This window comes from Atractosteus spatula, chromosome 11 (assembly GCF_055471065.1).
Source record: "Atractosteus spatula isolate fAtrSpa1 chromosome 11, fAtrSpa1.hap1, whole genome shotgun sequence".
NCBI lineage: Eukaryota > Metazoa > Chordata > Actinopteri > Semionotiformes > Lepisosteidae > Atractosteus > Atractosteus spatula.
This window is the reverse complement of record NC_142716.1, coordinates 36044642-36062997: the sequence shown is the minus strand read 5'-3', so window position 1 is coordinate 36062997 and position 18356 is coordinate 36044642. Positions and strand designations below refer to the sequence as shown.

At 39.3% G+C, this 18356-nt stretch overlaps 1 protein-coding gene across 2 annotated transcripts in view; it reads right to left on the bottom strand.

Annotated features, from left to right (window-relative positions):
- abcc3 (ATP-binding cassette, sub-family C (CFTR/MRP), member 3) overlaps nucleotides 1-18356 on the bottom strand; it is a 94473-nt gene that overhangs the window by 21677 nt on the left and 54440 nt on the right. For both annotated transcript variants that reach the window (XM_088928231.1, XM_088928232.1), the window contains exons 11-17: nucleotides 17136-17228; nucleotides 15213-15416; nucleotides 11902-12048; nucleotides 8135-8222; nucleotides 5607-5673; nucleotides 4211-4337; nucleotides 2978-3154 (exon numbers count right to left, since the gene is read on the bottom strand). In XM_088928231.1, the coding sequence (XP_088784357.1) occupies nucleotides 2978-3154; nucleotides 4211-4337; nucleotides 5607-5673; nucleotides 8135-8222; nucleotides 11902-12048; nucleotides 15213-15416; nucleotides 17136-17228 (903 nt within the window). The remainder of the gene's footprint in view (nucleotides 1-2977; nucleotides 3155-4210; nucleotides 4338-5606; nucleotides 5674-8134; nucleotides 8223-11901; nucleotides 12049-15212; nucleotides 15417-17135; nucleotides 17229-18356) is intronic.

The window sequence follows — 18356 nt, the reverse complement described above, 5'->3', positions numbered from 1 at the left end:
TGTACGTAACTGAACTGTACTTCAATGATGTGTATGTTCTGACTAATCCACTGCCAAAGAGCTTGCGAAAAATATGTCCAGCCAGTATAATAAATGGGTTAATGGTTTAATTGGCTTAGTCATGGTTGAACAGAAAACAGAAGACACAAAACTCTCCAGGAATTGTGTTTGAAACCCTCAAGATTGTGCTGACTCTGTTCTAATTTATTTCATAAATGTTAGCCTCATTTGTAATAATGACATTTTTTACCTTCTTATAATGAGGTATTTCACAAAATGTGATAATACATTTAATCATTGAAACTTTCAACAAGGATGGAGACAATTATGTTTTGCTCTTAGGGTCTTGTATCGTAGTTTACACCTCTGATGTTAATCACCTTTAAAATGTTAAGAACATTAAGTGAATGAATTCTGTATCAATGTTAATTGATGGTACTGTGTTAGAGTTTAATTCCGAAATGAAAGATGGGGGGGGGGGGGGGGGGTGACCTGTGAGTTTTGATTTGCTGTTGAGCCTCAGGTCCAGAATATTGTAAAGGTACTGCTTTTCCATCTTAGAAATATTTCCAGGCTATGTCCTATGCTGTTATACAGTACCTGCAAATCAGATGACCATGTTTGTCTTTTCACAGATTGTTTATTCTAATACCCTACCTGTATGTCTCTAAAACAACACTTATACAATTACAATACATTCAGAATTCAACAACCAGAATCCTGCCTAGGTCACATGCAAGTGATCACGTCACTCCTGTCTTGGAGTCTTTGCATTGGCTTCTTGTCAACTTTCAAGTTGATTTTAAAATAGGTCTGCTTAAATTTAAGAATCTACATTTCTTGGTTCCTCAGTATCTAACCAATATACTATGTTAACTCAGAGTGTGCTTTAATCTATGTAACTTACTTTTTATTTGTTCTTGGGGGTATTTTATCTTTTGTTTGCTTTGTATTTATGTATTATATATTGTGATTTTTATTGTAATATGTCCTTTAGTGTTTTTATTTTGAGGTTTTAGCATTAAAAGGTGTTATATAAAACAGTATAAGACTCTACTTGACTTTTTTGAATATGCTGAAAAGAATATACAACACACTTTGTATAACCCATACTTTAAGAAAACCATCTCTTAATTATTTTTCTTGACTATAATTCCTTCCCCAAACCCTTCATCAGGCAAATCTTGCTTTAACATTTTTGTAACTCTTCCAAAAGCAATTGTGCTGAGCCCTGGTATAATGTATATCCCTGTGCTGTACTGCAGTTAATAATTCAGGGACAGCGGTTTCCTATAACAAGATTTCAGTTACTAGAACCTGACAGAGACACCAACAGTACATTAAAGAGATTAAAGAGTAGGGTGAAAGATTTTAAACTTTGAACTTTTATCTGGGAAACCACAAGAAACTCTCTGGGGTCCCAAAGCTTCTCCGACACCTGTGTGAACACCCTGCCTTAACCTTCTTGATAGAAAAAGTACATGCAAGATCGTGTGAGGAACAGCAAATCATAGTTACCCAATGCAGAGAAAGAGTTTATGGTATTCTATTGGCTTTCTGCAAAGGTAAATTTATCATGTTCTGTGTACTTTAAACACTAGGCACGTTTGTCATCGGTGTTCCATTTAATTGCTTTTATTGTTTTCGGAATATGTTTTATATACAACATCACTAGTCAGGTGTCTTGAAGGGCCCATTTGTTACACAAAATGTACGGCACTTCTTTCATATTCTGGGCCAGGCCACTCAGTCTCGTGTGCAGTGATCTATGAAGAAAATGTGAAGTCACCCAATTGACTTAATCAGAACTATCAGTCTTCTGCATGGAAAGCGATAGATATTGGAAAGATTTGTGCTTGGCTCCATCACATGCGCATACACGGCTACTGCAAAACATCTACTGGGTTTATCATAATCAAATTCTAATCTAAGACTTTAACATCATAGGTTGGGTCTTAAGACATTTTGACCAAAAGATTACAAAGAGTGGTAAATGATCTTATATCAGAACACCTTTGTTCTTCCACTGCGTATCCTCAGGGCTATGTGCTATCCCCCATCCTATACAGTACATTTTTATACAGACACCTGTAGAAACTCTTGTGTTTTGACAGACAAATCATTAAGTTTGCTGATGACTCTGTCATTTTCAGTCTGGATTATTTTGTTGAGTGATGTAACAACTCCTTCATTCAACTTAATGTGCAGGAAACCATATGGTCATTGATTATAGAAAGCAACTACAAGTTGCAAAATCAACAGTCATCGAGGAGCAATAGATTACAATTCTCAACCATTACAAATATCTTTGCAGTACTGCTGATTACAAGCTAACCATTGAAGAAAACATGGATGTGATATGTAAGAAGAGCCAGTAGCAACTGTCCTTCCTGCGAACTCTGCTCTTTTAATGTGTGTAGTACAACGAAGACTTTATTCTATAGAACCTTTATTCAATCTGTCACAACATTTCCCGCAGTGGCACAATTGTTGGTGCACAACAGCTACAGCAGTCAGACATGTACTTCAAACAAATAGTGTGGAAGGTCACAATAATCACTGACTGTCGCGACCACGATGATTATCTTGCACATCTGAGCTCCTTCCATCTGGGCGTTGTTTCAGACAATCGAGATTCAGGTGTCACAGAATGGAGTTTTCCTTTATTCCCACGGCTACTAACCTTCTCAATCTGCACAAACTGACTGTGGATTTTACTTTATGGATATATTTATTTTTTATGTTAAACTGAATGAAGCAAGACAAGAAGGTAGAAGGTAAATAAGGAAGAGGGGAAGGAAGCCGAGCTAAATCAGCAAGCGCTTGAGCTGCCACAGCTCCAGCTTCATGGTTCACCAAACACATCAGTGCAGCCCTAGGGTCCATCACCGCTGCTCAGGCAACGAACACTCAGATCAAGCAGACATTTTGGTGCACAGCTGCAAGCTGATAAGAGCCCCTCCCTGTCCATCAATACCTTCTCTCCAATTTCTGTCATATCCCCTCCCGGCAGGACTTCCAGGTCAGTGACTAGTGCACAGGCCTCCAGCACACTGCGGTACTTCTGCTCGTTGTAGGGAAGCCCAAAGAGGATGTTGTTTCTCACGGTGGCGTTCTGAATCCACGCCTGCTGGGGGACATAGGCCACTGAACCCTGAAAAGAAGAAGAAAACCACAGTTGCCATCTTAAAACGATCTCCCAGCAAACGATGCCTTCGACCGGTCCACTGACGGGTGTGGTATCAATTTCCTTCTCACAGTCAGAGCTGCCTTTCATTTTTCGGAAGGGGGCCGTGTGAAGCAGGCGTAACGTTTATGAACTGGGTGGCAAAGTTATTACTTGGCTGGTTAGAATTGACTTTTAATTAAGTTAACAAGAACTCTAACTTAGTTCTTGAGCAATCAAGTACATAAGTAACTTGAGATACTGCTTTCGCTTTAATCTGACTGGCCCAATATAATAATATAGGCTGTAATAATAATTGCCTGCTGATGACAGGATGGAGGGAGAGATTGAGAAGTGATGAATGGGTGTACATTACCCATACATATACTCAGTCAGGCCCATCAGAGGGTTAGCTCTTGCTCTCAAACTTTCATCACAAAGCCTAATTGTCGCCAATTTGTAATGTTTAAAAAAAATGTACCATGACAAGAATTTCTAAAAATAAGCCACATTAGTCTTGTAACCACAAGGCTACCATAACCAATTCCAGGGTCAGGCTGGATGTTGCCATGTGTGTCTTTGCATTGAAAAGAGGTTAAACACCCATATTAGAGACTTTTGTGTATATTAGAATATTGTGTATGATGTTGGTCACCATGTTATAGAAAAGTTATATCAGTCCACAGAAGTAAAACCAGATGCACTCTCTCTGGAGCTTATGGTAATGCCATATCGTGACACGCTGAAAGAACTAAACCTTTTTAATCCTGAACAGAGAAGCTAAAAGACGACTTGATAAAAGTGTTCAAAATCCTCAAAGGCACTGACAAAAGTAAACCCAGAGGACTTCTTCACAATGAGCAGTAAAATAAAAACCAGAAGGCAAAAGTGGAAACTACATCAAAGTGCTTCTTTCAAGAAGCAACTGACCTAGCTTCTAAACAGGCTAGATGGGTCAAATGGCTTCCTCTCATTCATAACTTCTCTTATGTTCTTATGAGACTAAAGCAGATATCAAACAAGTATGAAACACAAATAACAAACCCTGACTGATATCTCCCCCTCCAGCTTCTCCATCTCCCCTAGCAACGCGGATAACAGAGAGGTCTTCCCACAGCCCACGTGGCCAACCACTGCCAGGAGGGAGCCCTGAGGCACCATCAGGTTGATACTGCAGACAGAGGAAAGCACCAGAGGTAAGTACAAAATTGTTCTCCTTATTTAAGCTCTGCATGGTCTGACACCAAACCATGTATCTGAGCTTGTACAGGAGCATGACGTGCCAAACTGAGACCCTTGCTCTGGTGAACTGTGTGTGCCAGAGTCCTTCCACACCAGCTCAACCCATAGCTGCTGTACTGTAGGTGAGTAAAATTCACCTGTGGGTTCCAGCCCCCTGAGTACAGACATGCTAGTCAGTTTTAAGAATAAAAAGTACAACTAGATGGATTATTCTGGCTAAATCTGAGAGGGGTGGGCAACACAAACTTTTTTTTTCAGACTGAGCTGGCTGGCAAGGAAGGATCCATGGTGGAATACACATCAGTTTGAGCTGGTCTTGCTGCTGTCTTAGGCACAGTACCTTATTGACTGGGAGTGTCTTAATATTCCGGACAATAAGTGTACAAGAGAGCTACAGACTGCTAGGAAAAAGAGCAGTAGAGTGTCTAGGCCTGTATAGCTACAGGAGAAATGGAAAAGACAAGGCCCACACCTGGGATTGATCAATTTCACCCTGTCACAGCTAAGTACTACTACTAGTGTAGCAATATCATGACAGATGTGCAACAGTCCAGTCTCCTGTGGTCAACAGAACTGTCAGTGATCTAGGGGGCTATGATTTTCAGGAGTGAAGCTACTACACTGAAGGCATTGCATGGGGCTCCACTTTAATTGTCCGGAACTTCCATTTTTCAAATCAAACACATTGGAAATTAAGTCTAGTTCCATCTTTCCACTGTTACTTAGGCGGGTCCATGCAGCTCATAAAGCTCATTAAGAGAAGATCTAACTGCATTTCTCACAACTATATGAAACAAAGTAAAGGATAAGTAAAGGAAAAGCAGGAGCATTATATTAAAGTTGTATGCAGTATATAGTATATACTGTATATATAAAGCCTTTTCTAAATATTAATACTTTGTCCATTCTTCTATAGGGCTCTCTGAAAAAGCCAATCAAAAACTGATTTTATTATTATAAAATATTAACAACATTAGGATGTAAAACATTTGTTTCACTACATAATAGTGCACCACAAATTTATGAGGTCACTGCATCTGAAGTCACTAAAATCAGGTTTCATTTCCATTTGATCTTGCTTTCTATAGCTTGTTCATATATTTATATCACTGTGCTCCTATCCAGTGTTTCTGTAGTATTTCCAAATCAGTACATGTTGTACAGCTGGCACAACCAGTAAAATACCAAGAAATCGTACTTGTGAAGAGTTGCAGCTCCTTGCTTAGACCAGGTGAATTTCCCATTTACAACAGTGACAGCAAAGCCTGAAAGAGGGGAACACAAGGTTGTTGTTTAATGTATTCAAAATGCAACAACTACTAACTACTTCTGTTGCAGCAGAGTGAAAATCCCTCCAAAATTCTCGCATACAGTAATTCAAAAACACAGAAATTAAAACTAATTGCCTAAAAGAATGCAAGTAAATAGGGCAGAATGCATTCCTTTTCCAGCTAGAGGTTTGACCTCCTTAATCAAGACAATGACACACATTTATTTATGAAAGACTACATGCTTCTTATCAATTTCATGAAAAATCAGAAGAGGACACTGTTGCTAGCTGTGTTGGAAATGTCACAAACACACAGTCACATCTGGACTGTGTAGCTATCTTTAGTCTTTTTCCTGGCAGTAAGTCTTTTGGATGTCATTTACTTTGAAGTCTTGTAAAAATATCGTATGTTTTCCATATGCAGGTTTCAGCTGACTATTAACTGTTGACTGTTGTTTTCACTGTTTAAAACTTTTGGGGTCATCTCAAAATGTACTCACAATAACAAATATTTCTCTGCTCCCCTTTGCACCTTAACACGAAAAGTCTTTCTTACCATAAAAGAAGGCTTCTCTAAGAGTACAAACTTAGGAACATTGTGTTTGTTTTGCACTCTTAATAATTAAGACATTTACAGTGTCTTCAATGTCCTGTGAAACAGAATCTCTGAGAATATGGGGCACCAAGATGCATTTTGTTTTTCATACCAGAATAAACACTACACACATTACGCTGCTAGAAACATTTGGTAACAAACTGTGCTTTCAAAACTTTTCTATTGCATGATGAAAAAATAACTTTTATGATTTTTTTGTCGTCTTTGCTTATGCAAGTCTGCCAACCACACAGAGATCACCATGACTGACAATCCTGTAAATGAGGCTGTAAACAACAAGGTATGGATGGAAATCAATCCCATCTGGATGTATTTAATCCGTATTAATGTATAAATTTAAGACCTGCCTTGGCAATACTAAGGCGCTTAGCCCTGGTGTGTTTTTCACCTGGCTTTGGCATTTTTTCAGGAGTTTCCTCGGGTTTTTGGACTATGTTTGGTCTTTCGGACTTTTGCTTTGGATTACTGCCTGGCTTGTTATTTGTGCTTGCTCTGGTTTTCAAACTTTGTTTCCTACTCGGCTCTCTGGCTTTTAGGATACTCCTTCAGCACCTTGATTTGAAGTTTTTATGGATTTGTCCCTTGCCTGTTTACTTCAGCCTTGGGCTGTGTTTCTCTGCTTGTTTGCTTAGCTCTCCAGATCTTCCCTGACCTGCCACTGGATCCCCTCTTCGAGTTCTGAGCTGGGCACATCTTGTAAGTACAGCATATTACAGTTGTATTTGCAAATTCTTTACATTGAATTTTGTTTTTAAGATTTCTTCTCACACAGTCCCTCACATAATTTTATTGTAGATTTTATACAATATAAACATACTGTACACACTAAGATGATAGTTATTTTCTTGATGTATTTAGTATTTGTGAGTTGGTGGGAGACAGTCAGTGTCTGGAAGGACAGATCACCCAGCTGTCCAAATGTCACCCAAGAGACTAATCACCCCTACACAAAGTTGGATATGTGTACTCTCTCAATCACTCCTTCTAGTTGCCTTAGAACTGATCCGACCTAAAATAAGAAATGGTTTATAGGTCTGACATGCCTTAAAACACAAATGTGCAAATTAAGAGCACTTAAATCAAGAACTACCTGAAGCAGGAAGTTGCCACTTATGAAAAAGCTGGAAGTGTTACATTAATTATACAGGGTTAGTCAAAAGGCTGTCGACAACTTTGACAGTTAAGTACAAATTACATGGGTTACTGTGACAAAAATGGTTTCAAACAAAAGCATAAATATCAAAGTTTCTAACAGTTACCTTACAATACTTCGATATGGGCCCCACATGTGACTCTGCACACATCAATGCAGTAACCAAATTCCTGCCACGCTTTCACCAGCATATTGCTGTCAATCTGGTCGACAGCTGCAGTGATACGTCCTCGCAACTCTTGCAGAGCGACGGGTAGGGGAGGCACAAACACACTATCTTTCACAAAACCCCATAGATAAAAATCTAAGGGGGTGAGGTCTGGTGATTTTAACTGTATTTGTCGACAACATTTTGACTAACCCTGTATGTACATTATGCAGTATATAGAAGGACTCAGATAAATTTAGAAAGAAAATTCATATCACCTGAATACTGTATCCTGTCCCTCCATAATAAAGATTAATGATTAATTATTTCTTGTTTTTTTCATCTGTTCAGATTTTAAAACCACATATTTTCACACTGCAAAATGAGTGTGAAACTACGAACAAACCCCAATAACTGTCTCTTCACTATCTTGAGCATCATGCTGAGTAAGCCCAAACTGGTTCAGACCAGTCATCTGGGTTGGAGCTTCTGAAAAGGGCGAACTTTGTTTTCAGAAAAGCCTCCGGCCAGTTGTGTACCTGCGGTTATATTCTTTCTGTCAACATTGTCTGGGTCCAGTTCATCATGACTCAGGAAGTCCTGAATGCGTTTCAAGGAGACGCTAGCCTAAAAAAACACAAATACAACACAATTTTAGGAAACTGTTCTGCTTCCATGATAAACAAAAAATTTGAAATCTGTGTCCTGTTTAAAAACCTCTCACGCACACACATTTAAAATGTTTTAATAACATTTATATTTCATTTTAAGTCACAGTGTGCTATATTTCAACATTACCTGATACCTGTTACCTATCAGCTAATACGTCTCTTTCAAAGAGGGAGTCCACTGCTTTACATTTTACTTGGGCTTTACTTTACTTGACAGCAGAGTTACCATCTCAGAAGCTGATCATAGGTTGAGCTTGATCAATACTGGGATTGGAAACAGACAAGAAAATGCTGCTGTGGTCTACAGTGTGAGTTGACCAGTAGGTGGCGTACTTCCATCTGGTCCAGTATTTTCAGGCTTTGGTATGGTTTTGAGGGACACCATGACTGTCCTGCCCTTCGGCTGAGACATTAAACCAAGCTCCTGGCTAGTTTGCCATTAAAACCAATGTTAGTTGGGGTACCCTTGGGTTATCCCAGTGCTATCCTACCAAAAGTTCCCTCACAATTTAACTGGTAAAGTAATTTCTCCCTTCTGCACCTCATCTGCTGTGTAGTGGGGCTGCTGGTGCAGAATGGCAACTGTGTGTCACTCAGGTGGGGGCTGCACTCAAGTGGCAGAGCAAGTGGGTCCTCTCCGATAAGTAAAGTGCTTTGGGATTGTAGAGATGCAAGCAGTCACAGTACATTTCAGTGAAGGTCTGAGGTAAGTTTTAATTTGTGACAAAAAAGACCATTTCCAGAGAAGACGCACACAAGATGGATCTTCTAACAGCTTCTTAAATTTCAGCAGCATTCAGAGTTCTGTAATACAGCCATAGTCACCCTACATTATTACCATCAATATGTATTGATAAGTGACCATTACCATAGAAAATTCTTCTACTTATGACACAGTGCTATTTCTGATAATGCTGCTCCTGCCTTTAAGTTATTTCTGAGGTGTCATGTGCAACAGTTATTTCTGACACATCACATACAATAGCACTGATGTTGATTCTAAGAGATGGCTTACAGAATTCTTGGATCATTAGCCACACAATGAGCAGAATGAGGTAAATAGCCATCTTTTGTTTGTAACCTTTCTGTTCATAAGGCTGAACATGGGCTAGTCCGAAAACAGTTTGTTTTTTCACATTCTTTCATTGTCAGTAAAGCTATTTCTTCCCGTTCATCTGACAGCACAACTGCTTTCGTGCTGCATGGTATGCCAGTCCACCGCAGGGCCATGGGGAAAGAGGCTATTTGGAGAAGCCAATCAAGTCTAACCAGGATGTCTTTGGAACTTGAGAACAGCAAGTTTTCCCCTTAACCACCCTGGGGCTGGGCCGGTGTGGAACCGTGTACAAACCTGACAGCCACGTAGCCCTTTTGTTTCTACATTCAGCCAAAAAGAACTTGAGCAGCAAATGACCATAGCTGGTTGTCTTTTCCCCTAAGAACATGGGTGTGAGAGGGTAGTAGGATCAGACAAGATGAACCTGACACCTGAGAGGTTGACAAGGCAATTTAAAGACCAGGGGCTTCAAACGGTGAGTCACCATCACCGTTTGAAGATGGAGAGAAGATCGTCTGTGATGCCAGCTGCACCAGAGGGAGCGACAGAAGGAAGACAAGGGCTGACCAGGTTTTGACTTCTGAAGGTTTTGGACAGAGACTGTTGTTTAAAGTCAGAAAGAGGCTTTGTTTCTCGGCTACTGTTAGTCAGGGAATGAGGTCTGTTGAGAAGCTCAAAAGGGAACTTACTGTAGGCATTTCCTGTGCAGTGTAAATAATACACTTATTCTTTTAACTTACAGCCACTTTGTGTGCCTGTCTTACTCTGACTGGTCTATCAAATTTCATATTTTAAGACACCCTATTCTAGGGTGTGTTACAAAAAGTATTAATAAAGGGCTCAAGTAAATTAAATCCCAAGCTCAAATGCAAATGCATCAGAAATGATCCTAAAATACTTCAGCAGTTGTGTATCCTGATCTAGATGTTTGGGACACAGAGACGCTGGGGCAGTAAAGCTGGTGGGATGCAGAGTGGTGGTGGTAGAGGGGTAATTTATTAAGGAAACAAAGGCTTAGCATCTGGCTTCCATCAGGAAAGCAACACTCACATCATCTTTTATCGCCCCCTCCACTAGGTCTAGAAATGGGAAGAGCTCTGCACAGGTTTATTGGAGTTGAGGGTAGCGCCAGGCTGAGGCCTGTTGTTATTCAGCTGGGAGAAGCTATTAAACTGATCCTAATAAGCCAATAAGCTGATTCAGGTTTTTAAAAGCCCAGCTGGACCAAAAAGCTGAAAACATCTCTTTTCAGCCACCAGTTGTGCAGCAGGTTCCCCTCTCGTTTATTTACTGTGTCTAAAGCTGGGGAGCACAGTTAGCCTTAGCTGCACAAAAACGCCCTAATTACCCACTGAAATTACTCATTGCATCCCAATCTGTTTTTTATATACATTTACAAAGAGCTGTTTCTGCTTTCTGGGTCCGCACTAGCCAAAGAGGTAAAACCCAGCCTTTCTTACTGGTGCAGAGGAAATGCTTGTTGGCACAACTCTTAAGCAAAAGAGTTCACTTTAGTGAAAACAAATAATACACGCCAGTAAAAAAAAAGAACACAGAATTTTTAAAATGGAGCACAATTTGTTATTCAGCAGTTATTCAACCTCTGTTATTCAGATGATGGCATGAAGATTGCTCTTCAAGTTGTTTTACATTATATCACAGTTACAGAGTCCTTGACCCATTTCCTTGTATAAAACAGATTCTTAAAGATAGATGTATCTTAAGCGCAAGAACCAATTTTTTTCAGAAGCACAGGAAAGAGAGAGATAAACTGATAAGAACACTACTGAAGCGACATGACATGAAGTGAATATTTATTATAAACTTGTTAGAACAAAACAGACTTGTAGAAATTAAGGAAGCAGTCTATTAATTTTTTTTTAGATTTAATGAGCTCAGCAGCAAAGTAATTTTTTGGATTAGCTGAGACCCAGTTATTCTTACACAAACTTAGGGCATTGTGGTTTACAGCAATAAACCAACAGGCACTCTCATAATATGCAGAACAATCCTGCCTCTGGCCAGAGTGTTGATGCAAAATTTCAATCAGAACTCCTGATGGGAAAATCAGGAGAGCTACAGTGGGATCCAAAATTAAAACCCTCTCCACAGCTGAGAAGCATGTGTTACTCAGATCTAATTAGCTGTATGAGATGCATACAGCTAATTACTGACAAACACTAATCACTTACACTTTACAACAAATCTTAATGCAATCTAATTATCGAGTTCAAACTGAATGCGTGTGAAACCAGGCATGTGCTGCTGATGACACATTCATTTTCTTTCCATCATTGACAATGAAATTACTTGTGAAAAGGGGTTTTGAAAGAAATGTGTAATTCACTTTTCTGAGGTAGACTTCTTGATTTTTACCATCACGAATTTTAGAATCTTTGCCATCCCTTTTGTAATGTTGGTGACAGGGTGGTTACCTTTAATGCTACAGCTTGTTTTCTAAGCTTGCACACACCCTTTCAACCCACCACTTCAGGAATAAAGTGATGTGTGAGTGAGGCCTGGTCTCTTCGCGGTTCCAGCACAGAACACCCAGAGTCCCAGCGCCTGCCCTGCTTACCTGCACAACACTGCTAATGACTTGTGGAAGCATGTTGAGAGGAAACCTCAGGATGTTGAACAGTGACAGGGACACAAAGGCCTTCTGAGCATCTAACACGTTATCTTTATCCACTGTCACGTAAACGGCAAACGTTGTCAGGGCAACCTAAAAAAAACAAGCAAACAACATTAATGAGGCCCAGCCGAGCAGCAGGAAGGAGAAAAGGTTTTTGTTTTTCTGGGAATAGAATTGAACCTTCATACTGATTAGCTTAAGCTAAAGCTTTTATTTTTTTAAGATGTGATAAGACATGGTCACTTCTAGTTCCTCATTCTCTGAACAGAATTGTTTCTAAGCTTCCTCTCTCTAACTCAGTAAAATTATTTTCTGACCACTTCTTCCAGTTCAGGGTCATGGGGGAGCTGGAGCCTATCCCAGCAAGCAACAGGCACAACACAGGGTACGCCTGCAGGTACGCTAGTCCATCGCAGGGCACACACATAAACAAACACTGATGCACAAATTCACACCTAGGTCAATTTTCCCAGAAGCCAATTAATCTGCCAGTATGTTTTTGGGCTGTGGGAGGAAACCAGGAGAAACCCACATACACACAGGGAGAACACAGACACTCCACACAGATAGCATCCCAGGTCTGGAATTGAACCCAGGGCCCCAGTGATGCAAGGCAGCAATGCTAACCACTACACCACTGTGATACCTATGTTTATTTTTTATCATCATAAATAATATGTTTAATTTGAGTACAGATGCCAAAGAGAAACCAGACCTGGAAACTTAGAGCAACCTAGCAACACAACAGCCACCAGTCTTCACACTGAGGCGAATCAACCTCCTATCCTACCAAATATCAGGAAGCCAGCTTCTCTTGATGACACAGCAGCCCACAGCCCAACAGCCCATCCCAAAAGTGCTGGGTGCGAGGTAGGACTTCCTGCTAAATGGTACTAACAGTCCGTGTTCACAGAAATCAAAACCGAACGATTCATAACAGGGGTGTCCAGTCCTGGTCCTATGTCTTCACAGTTTCCAGGTCTCTGTAAAGCTTCAGTATCTCAAGAACTGGAAGAAGCATTTAAATTGGTCCAATTAAGCCAATAATGAGCTGATTAAGGTTGTTCAAGAGCCCTAGCTGGACTGAAAACCTGGAAATGCACCAGCCTTCATGGACCAGGAGTGGGGGCCCCTGTGTTTTATGAACCACAAAAATATAGGCCTGGCACTGTCAAGCAGTAAGACAGAATTGCAGGTAGACCACCCTGCTGCAGGCACTTCCAGAAGCAGGCGATAATAGTGCTGCTCAGCAACTGCTGCTCAGATGCAGTATTCGAAAGCTGTGACAAAGATGAATGTGTTTCAGTTGCGCCTGCAGGTCAGAGGGTGGCACGGCAGTGTGAACAGGCAGTAGGCAGCAGTCACCACATTCACTTGGCAGCTCTGCAGCTTTGATGCAAAGGAGCTCCAGGAGCTCATGGTGAGAAAGCCTCAAAATAAGTATGGATTCACAGCTTCTTACTCGAGTTAGGAAAAGCAAAGCCAGAATAGAAAGGAAAAGATTTGCTTTTTTAACCAAATGAACAAACCGGGTTGCTCTTTCCAATATATTTTTACAGAGATTTGCTGATTGAAAAAGAGGGAGTACAAATCTTGTGGTTTGCACACTGCAAGGTATTATTAATTAATCTATTAATAGATTAGTGGCATGAGTAAGTTATTTCCTATCAAAAATAAAAACAATTGCTCCAACATAGCTATCTATTGCAACGTTGGTGCTTATTCCTTTTGTGTGATTTTTTCTTTCATGTTTTCAGAATCATCCCGAGGAAGGAAAGCTACTACAGTATAATTACAAACAACTGAAAATAAAAGCAATTTTGAACAGAAATCAGCTATTTCTAATTAAAACACACAAGCAGTTATTTATCACATAAGATGTCTAAAAAGGTCAAGTACATCTATCCAAAATGTTACCACATAAGAATCAGCTAAACCACAGCTCAGTTTTGCATGATGTGCATTTCTTAAAGCAAAACAACAAGATCTTGAGTTCTTATAGTTCTTCATTCTGAGAGATATACAGGACCTGAATGACCAATAGTAACAGCATGTTGTGACGGTCAATAATTTACACAAGAAGAGTGATTAAAGACAAATGGCCATTGAGTATGGGCTTATCATACTTAAACAAAACATGTACTCTTGCAAAATGTACAGTATTTGTGAGATCAATAAAACTGATTATGTTGAAAACAAAAACATAATTTAAAGCATCAATAAACTAAATAGCTTATAACTATCTATTACTTTTGGCACTGCTGATTCTGTCACTACACCCTGAAACTATTTTATCTCCACATGAAGGATGGGGCTTCAGAGCTCGCAGAGTGTGTCTGGTGGTAGACTGGTCTGGGAGGAAATGCCTATCTACAGTAAGCTGCAGACTCGATTTGGTGCATGCCTCCGTGCAGAGGTTGCTGAGCCAGTTGGATTGGAAGCTTCAGCTACCAGAGCAGAAGACTGGCAAATTCACACACAACTGTTAATCATAAGAACAACATTCCACAGAAAGCTGTAGGGCTGTGGAGAATGACCTGCTGTCACCAGATTGTTTGGTGTAACACAATTGGGCGGGTGAAAGTTAAAAACCAGGAAGCAGAGGCTTCCAGAGTCTGTCTTTTATCTGCTGGCTGGAAACAGGGTGCAGATAGTCTCACGTGCAAACAGCCCTAGAAGGAGCATCTGAGAACGTTGTGTTTAAAGTTTCAAATATGGTGACTTTGTTTTTAGCTCCTTGATTACTGACAGAGAGGGATCTGAAGAAGTTTAGTGAGAAGCTGAAAGAGCAGCTTAGAGTTTAGTTTATATTTAAGAGTTTGGGGTATTTGCTTCACACCGTAAGAGAAAACATTTCTCTCTATTTTATGGATGCTTTCATTCAATTCAAGCTTTATTATCCCCTGGGGGAATCTGTGTTATGGTGCCGTCTGATATAACAAAGACAAACATTTGCCAACAAAGAAGACAGTACAGCAGTGCTTCAGGAGATAAGAGAATTCTGTGTTATGCTTGTGTGTTTATTTTAACTACACCTGCCTAGCACCGTTCCTGTTTACAACACCTCTCCACAGGGTGTGCCATGAAGGTGTTATTTTTAAATAGAAAATTTAAACTTTTCTGCCTTAAAAATCTAAAGTTGACCCCAGATACTGGAAAGAATAAATATATAACTTTGTAACAGAATATCTGGAATTGTCTTGAACATAGAACGTCCTCTATATCAAAACAGAGTAAGTTGAAAATGAATTTACCAGGAAAGGGGCACTTGTCCAAAGAAAAGTTGAAAGAGCCCCAAGATAAGCTGTTTTCCTCAGGACCTTCAGTTCATTCTGTCGAATGTCCATGATCTTCTGTTTGAACGAATTCTCCCAGGCATAGAGTTTCAGCACCTTAATGCCATTGAGAATCTCATTCATCAGTTTGATGCGGGCATCTTTGTACTGCATTTGTTCCATCTGAAAAAGGAACAGAATGAACTCATTTCACACGGAAATCCCCTGATTTTTAAATCTGTAATGCCTTTTAGCCCCTAAGCTGTTTTTTGTTTAATGAAAGTGAAAAAAAAGTTGCATTTCTGTCCAATTTGAACACATTATATTACCTCCAGGAAATAGGTAATTCCACTTGGCATTTAAATCTAAAATGTCAATGCCACAGCTTTTTAGAGAGAGAAAAACACCTGTTGATGCCAAAATAGTTCAACAGGTGCTCTTTAATAGAAGACAATGACTTCAGTGCTGTAGCTGTATATTTCAATCTTTGACATTTAAACAATGTTTGTTCTTTATATAAAAAAGGGAATAAAATGTAAAATGTCAGACTAGCTGTGCTGCACCATTAGTAATCTTCTTGTGTAAAACAAGTAGAGCCATTCTGTTCACTTGGGCTTTATCTTTAGGTCACATTTAAATCCTAGTAAAGGTTAATAATCGTATGCCCTGTCTAAAACTGCTTTTACTTGTCTCCAAATAGCACAAATGTAGCCCATCCTAGACTCCAGAGCCTGTGAATCTGGTCCTAATCGGTGGACAAGATGCTTCTCTTTCACTTCAATCTGAAAGTGAAATTTAGATTGTGAAAAAGTACAACACTAATAGCACTTTTAATGTTTAACCCAACAAGTTTGATGCTTCTGCTTGGTTAAACACACAGACATTTATAAAAAACAACAACGTGTCAATCTGCAGCCAGGAGGTACAGTACCCATCCATATTGTTCAAGCAGATCCCTTGGGATCCTCCAGACATTAGTGGGATGAGATCCATGGATAAATTAAGTCACTAGCAACCAAATGAGCAAGACCAGCTCAATGAGATGTCTACATTCTTATAACCAACCCTGTTAATTTTTTTCAATAGATCAAAACTAAAAAAACAAATTACAATATTAAACCATGAACAAATTGCCCCCTGATGTGTTTTCTCAAGTGAAGTATATCAATGAGGTGTAATAATATCAGTGTTTCATACACATAATGGTATTTTCTTAAAATACTTATGCATCAATATTAATAAGTAAAACACTAATATCTCTTCTAATTTTTTAACCAAAGAAGTTTGGTGTTTTAGCTAAATGCACTGAAGTTTATCTAAAACAAAAAGATGATAAGAGGTAGGTCTGTTCAGAATCTTTACAGTTCTGATAAAAACAATCTTAAAGGGTTGGAACCTATCAGCCTACAGTGACACTGCCTTTAAAGAGATAAAATTCAGCTTATTAAGCAACAACATGCTCAATCTTAAATCAACATTTATTTTCTTGCATTTCAGCAACATTTAATCTATAAAGGATTGTTTCACTGTAACGCAAGTACCATTTTTGACATGCAGAATAAAGCATTTGAGCTACATATTCATTCATCTCAAGAATCAGCTTAAACCCTTTTCTTTTCCCCCAAAACGATAATTAATAAAAACAGCAAATGTCACGTAAGCTGTTCATCCACAGCTGGGATTCAATCTCTCCTCCTGTATTCACCTCACAACGTGAGCGCACACACTCTCACACGAAGACTTGCACACATACACACATACTTCGCGCCCAAAGGGTTATTTCACAACACTGAATGAGCCCTCTTTCACACGAATGAGAATGCAACTGCTCGCCACTTTCCAAAACACAGGAGCACATGAAACAGCACACGAAAATGAAATCTAAACCTGAGAATGTCTTACCTGGAATGCTTGTGTCTTCATGGCAATGACTGCATTAAAAGGAATGAGTAACACCATCACCGCCACACCAGCAAGGACAGAGGGACCAAGTTTCTACACAAAAACAAAACATTGACAATCCCTGGAACAGGGAACACTGTGTGGATAGAAACAGAACTCTGCCTACCCTGTGTTATACAGAGGAAATAATGCTCCTTTTAAGCTGGATCAATTTCCTACAGGGGAAACTGATCCAACATAAAAGGAAACCAAATCTTCTTTATATAAAACAGGTTTAAAAACAAATAAAAACATTAAAAATAAATTTAATATCCTAAAAAAACTGTAAAGGCGGTTCTTAAAAATGATTGAAAACTCTATTTTTAACAAGCGTAATCTGAGCCGATATAAAAGTACTGTACATACATAATAAAGTAAAAAGTTTTTTAAAAAATAAAGTTTGAGGGTGGTGCCATTTAGCTTTGGACCAGATATTTTTGCCTGCAACAAAAAACACAATCTTTTCATAATTCATGGGTTACTTTCTCACTGTGGACCTTGAGTCTGGACTGCTTTATCTAAACCACAACGCCAGTTCTCTGCAGCACAAAAGGAACAGACAAGGTGCTCTCAGGGCATAGCTGGCTCTCACTGCAGAACATAATAAGTAATTAAATCATTCAACACTGGGCCTTTGCAAATGTTCCAAATGCAGGTGAGTCTCAGGAAGACGTGTGCAGGAAATGTAATAAGATTTTATTTTGTTACCTTTCTTGTTATCTCAAATGGTAACAAATCTTCATCCTATTTAAATCTTTGAATGCTTTACAGTAGAGGTAACAACCACGTATAAGAAGAATAAACATACTGAGAGGCAAAAAAGCAACGTTGCTGTATTAAATGTTAAAAAATGCTGGCCTGACAAAATGTGCTATTAAGTGGCTTTTGAAGATCTGTGTGTACCATCTGAAGCAAAGCATTTCACAAATTAGGTACGATTTGTTTTTTATATTATGTTCCCAAGGTTAATCAAGGGAGCTTATTTTACTACTGAAGAAGGCAATAGCTTTCAAGAGCTGAATCAGACTCAAAATAGCATTGTGAGGGTTATCCTGCAAAGCAGATTAAAAGGGTTCATGTGGATTCCTCCAAGTACAGAGTGAAAAAGTTACAAAAAATCTTCATGGACAACATCCTTTGCAGATATCCTGAGCTGATTCTGCCTCCTGGGCGGAAAGAAAC